This window comes from Puccinia triticina, chromosome 7A, assembly GCF_026914185.1.
Source record: "Puccinia triticina chromosome 7A, complete sequence".
NCBI classification, from domain to species: Eukaryota; Fungi; Basidiomycota; class Pucciniomycetes; order Pucciniales; family Pucciniaceae; genus Puccinia; species Puccinia triticina.
Window position 1 is genome coordinate 1322638 of NC_070564.1, and position 3964 is coordinate 1326601.

The 3964-nt window shown below is 40.5% G+C and overlaps 1 protein-coding gene across 1 annotated transcript; it reads left to right on the forward strand.

Annotated features, from left to right (window-relative positions):
* Nucleotides 1-821: 821 nt before the first annotated feature.
* Nucleotides 822-3041, forward strand: PtA15_7A160 (uncharacterized protein; the record flags this gene model as incomplete). The annotated part of the gene is made up of 2 exons (XM_053170738.1): nucleotides 822-959; nucleotides 3015-3041. The coding sequence occupies 2 exons, from the start codon at nucleotides 822-824 to the stop codon at nucleotides 3039-3041; spliced, it is 165 nt and encodes a 54-aa protein (XP_053021989.1).
* Between the last annotated feature and the right edge of the window lie 923 nt (nucleotides 3042-3964).

Below are 3964 nucleotides of genomic sequence, written 5' to 3' on the forward strand. Positions count from 1 at the left end.
ACTGTACTAAGGACGCTTGGATATGAATGGCTGCAGGTGGGTGAATGAACATCCACTGGTGTCACATGAAGGTCCCTAATTGAGGGTAAGACCTGTAAATGACAAGTCATGAATGAGTGACACCAGCAGGTATGATAAAGCTAAGAGTAGCAGAACCACAACCTGACAGATACTCCAGCCTAACCTTGTGAGAATTGCACAATTTTATTTCTACATCATTGTATCTACTCTGGCATCAGCGCAATCTGGACCTGATCGGCATTACGAGCATTGAACGTCCTATCGAATCGTTCCGTCACAGCTATGTATGTTACTGATACAAACTGTTGCGGTTTCCTCTAGTTTTTTTTTCTTGCTTTGCGTGGCGAGTCAGACCAAGACTTCGGAGAGTCAGGCGCACGTTTTCCACACTAATAAGTTGAGTGACAAATCCCTCTGATATCCAGCTGGTACATTTCAATGGTTAACCCTCTATATCCTCCAGGAAGTTCAACCTGACGGCGCGACAGATCATGCTTTTCCGATTCTTGGTGGTTGCTCTGGTTTGCAGCAACAGCTATGTCTGGGGAATGCCACACATTGCTGCGATCAACGACATCGGTCAGGTCAATAAGATCGATGAGGCCCCCCGATTTCCATTCATGGCGGTCCGACCATTCAATCATGACCAACTCGAAGTTAAATTCTCGAAAGAAGAGCCAATCCCAAATCACGGTGTAAAGACCATCAATTTGGACCTGAAAGCAGTCTGTGCCGCCATTAGAAAAGAGGAAGGCGGCAAACTAGCTGCCGCGCAACTTGAAACCATAGCTCGAGACACCATGTTCGATCAGGATCTGTTACCGGTGGATTCCCCATTTCCAGGGAACCGAAACCATTGGATGAGGTGGTCTTCGCGCTATTCATTCACCACTTATGATGGTAAGACATTCCCCGAAATAGCGAGGTTGGTCAACAAGGTCTGCACTCAGCAAATCAACGCACAGCTACCACCACAATAGATGATCTCGGCGCTGCCATGGCGTAGCTACGATCCCGAACAAGCGTTCCTCCAATTTTTATACCTTGCAAGATCTTGCATAACCATTACTACTAGCATGCATGAGTTACTAAGCAGAAAAGATAGCAATATAATCAGACACAACACATGCAAAACTTCAAAACCCAGTTGGCTTCTCAAAAGTTTCAAATATTGTTTATAATTTCCATCGGCCACTTAGGGCCTCCCCAATCATTGTCCATGGTCCTGCACCTGAGGTCATAGTCTGCAGTAAGCCCTTGTTAACCCTGGTTTATGGAGAAAATGATGTGGTAGGCTTGGTAGCAATGGTGAAACGGTACAGTACACGTAGTGGTATTTCTTTTGAGTCCAATACACTGTAATGGTATTGGATCAAGTCACCAAACCAATACATTCCATAGTATTGTATTGCCAATATATTCTGATACAATACAATACAAGTGTATTGCTGGGAGGGGCCATTGGATTGAGCGCCAATTGCCCAGAAAAGGTGTTGTTTTTTTAGATACAATACCACCGTATTGTATTTTTTTTTCAATACAATACATTGAATTCTGATGTATCAAAAAAACAATACTATACGTAGTATTGGCCCATACCAGTCCAGTATTGTATTGTTTCACCATTGTTGGTAGAAAGCTCTTCTTCAGAAGCAACATCAGACAAATTAAAGCCCCACTATTGGTAAGTGTGATGTGAAAAAGAACTTGCAATTACCATGGAGCCTGCAGCTGGAATGCCATTTTATTTTTGGCAATTGTTGTAATCTAAACTGGTCCCAATCTGCATGCCAAATCCAAAGCATTTGGTTTGTTTTCATTGGTTCTGATTATGTATTTGGATATATATCATATAGACCTGCCCATGAAGCATTCAAAGTGGGCTGGGGGCAACTTACACACCCTTCTGCAAGTTGGTGCTCCTGAATAAACTTGAACACCTACACCAGGAAAAAAGAATGATCACTTGCCAAAAAGTGACATAGCAAAGCACAAAGGGGCCTTTGTACTTTTTGATGTCACTTGCAGACAAGTGATCATTGTTTTTTCCTGGTGCTACTTGTGCAGAGGTACTTGCAAGGTGCTCCAGGCTATCTTGAGAACTGTTATGAGCTGGATTCAACCTGAAAATCTCAAAAATGTAGGAGTAACATTTTTTTCCACTCATGTCTGTATCTGTATTGGGTTAAACACAGGATGGTGAGGCATAAATATTAAAAAATGGTGGTTTAAAAAGTTGAAAAACTCAAAATCAACCACCCTCATCAAAGCAAGCCTTTTGGGAAGAGCTGTAGCTGGGTTCACAGTGGTTAACTTGCACAGCCAAAACTTAACCATGTCCTATGTATCTCTGTATGTACAGGCTACTACTACAGGGATGAGTGGACAGGGAGGAACTTGACTAGGTTGATACATGCCCCCGCCACAAGGTATTTTTTGGGCTGATTGGGAAGGAGAAACTGAAACATGCTGAGACTTTGTTGCACTGATGTTTATGATCATTGCGCTAAAACATCATGTGTGTTTTCCCAATATGTATTTGGTGTCAGATCCACCATTTGTCAGACCACAATTTGTCTGTGCAAAATACATTGTAGTTTGGGATCTCTCTAAAACCATGGTAGCTAAAGTCTAAAACTGCCCAGTTGTGCTTCAGTCACCACCATAGATTGTTCATGTAGGTTTGAAGGATACACTGAGACTGTTTCCATCAACAGTACTTATGTATGATGATTCCGCTCAAACATTATGTGTGTTCCACTTTGTGTATGTTGGGAACTATTTGTCTGCAGATTCCACAGATATAATGTAGTAAATTCCAGGCACCAAGGACTGAGAGAAATCCAATCATTCATAACAGAAACAACCACTTTCCCAACCCTCATTTGACATTATCATCAGGAAATTTTACTTAAACTGTGTTGGTAGTTGGAAAATTAACATGGTATCACAAAAAGCTAATTATAATCATGCTTCATTTCATAATTGGACAGCCATCTCCTATACTCTATATCTCATAATGTCAATACTTATGGTTTGTCTGGTTCTGGTTGGAGGAATGTAACCATACATTGAAGCTCCTGCAACACTAGTTGCCTCCATCACCGATCACACAGCACAGGCTAGAATGGCAAAAATAGACAATTCTTTTGAAAATCTAAATGCACACATTTATAAAGGAAGAGAAATCATACCATCTTACAAACACAAGTTTGAAGAAACACCTTCCACAGCTGCTGGGCAACCACCAAATAACAAAAAACAAAAACTTACAGACCTCAATCTTTACTCCAACACCCAAGATTATATTGACCCAGTGGAGAAGACCATACCAAAAGAAAACCATTCTCCAACACAAACTAAACTTCAAGATGTTTCTTTCAAAATGGTAACTATGGAAAAGAAAGAGATCCCAGGTGGATACAAGACTCCAGTGCAAACCCTCAGTTTTCCCTTGGAAATACAATATTTTGCAGAAAAAGATGAAAAGATGGATGTCACTGGGAAAATAAATGGCAATGGCTTTCCAAAAGAGAATCCAACTTCAAGGAAACCTCAAACCCTAGACAGCCCCTCAAAAATAAAAACTTATATCAAAAGAAATATTGAATTGGGTCCCACAATTGCAAGAAAAGCAATTCCAGAAAAATACCTGAGTCCAATTGAATCTGACTCTCAAATTGATCTCCTTGCAACCAAAGATTTCATAAAAAAAGATCAAAGTAATGTCTACAGAGCACTGGCTCACCTCAAATACAATGATCAAGAAAAACATCAGCTCATTGCAGATGATATAGTAGATGCTATCAGAAAAGAACCATTACTCTTTGAAAAGTATAAGATAACACCAAAGAATGAAGGTGAATTTCTTGATAAAATCAATGTTGATGGCATCAATTATGGAAAGCTCAGTTATAGCAGGACACAGGGTGTCATATTTGAT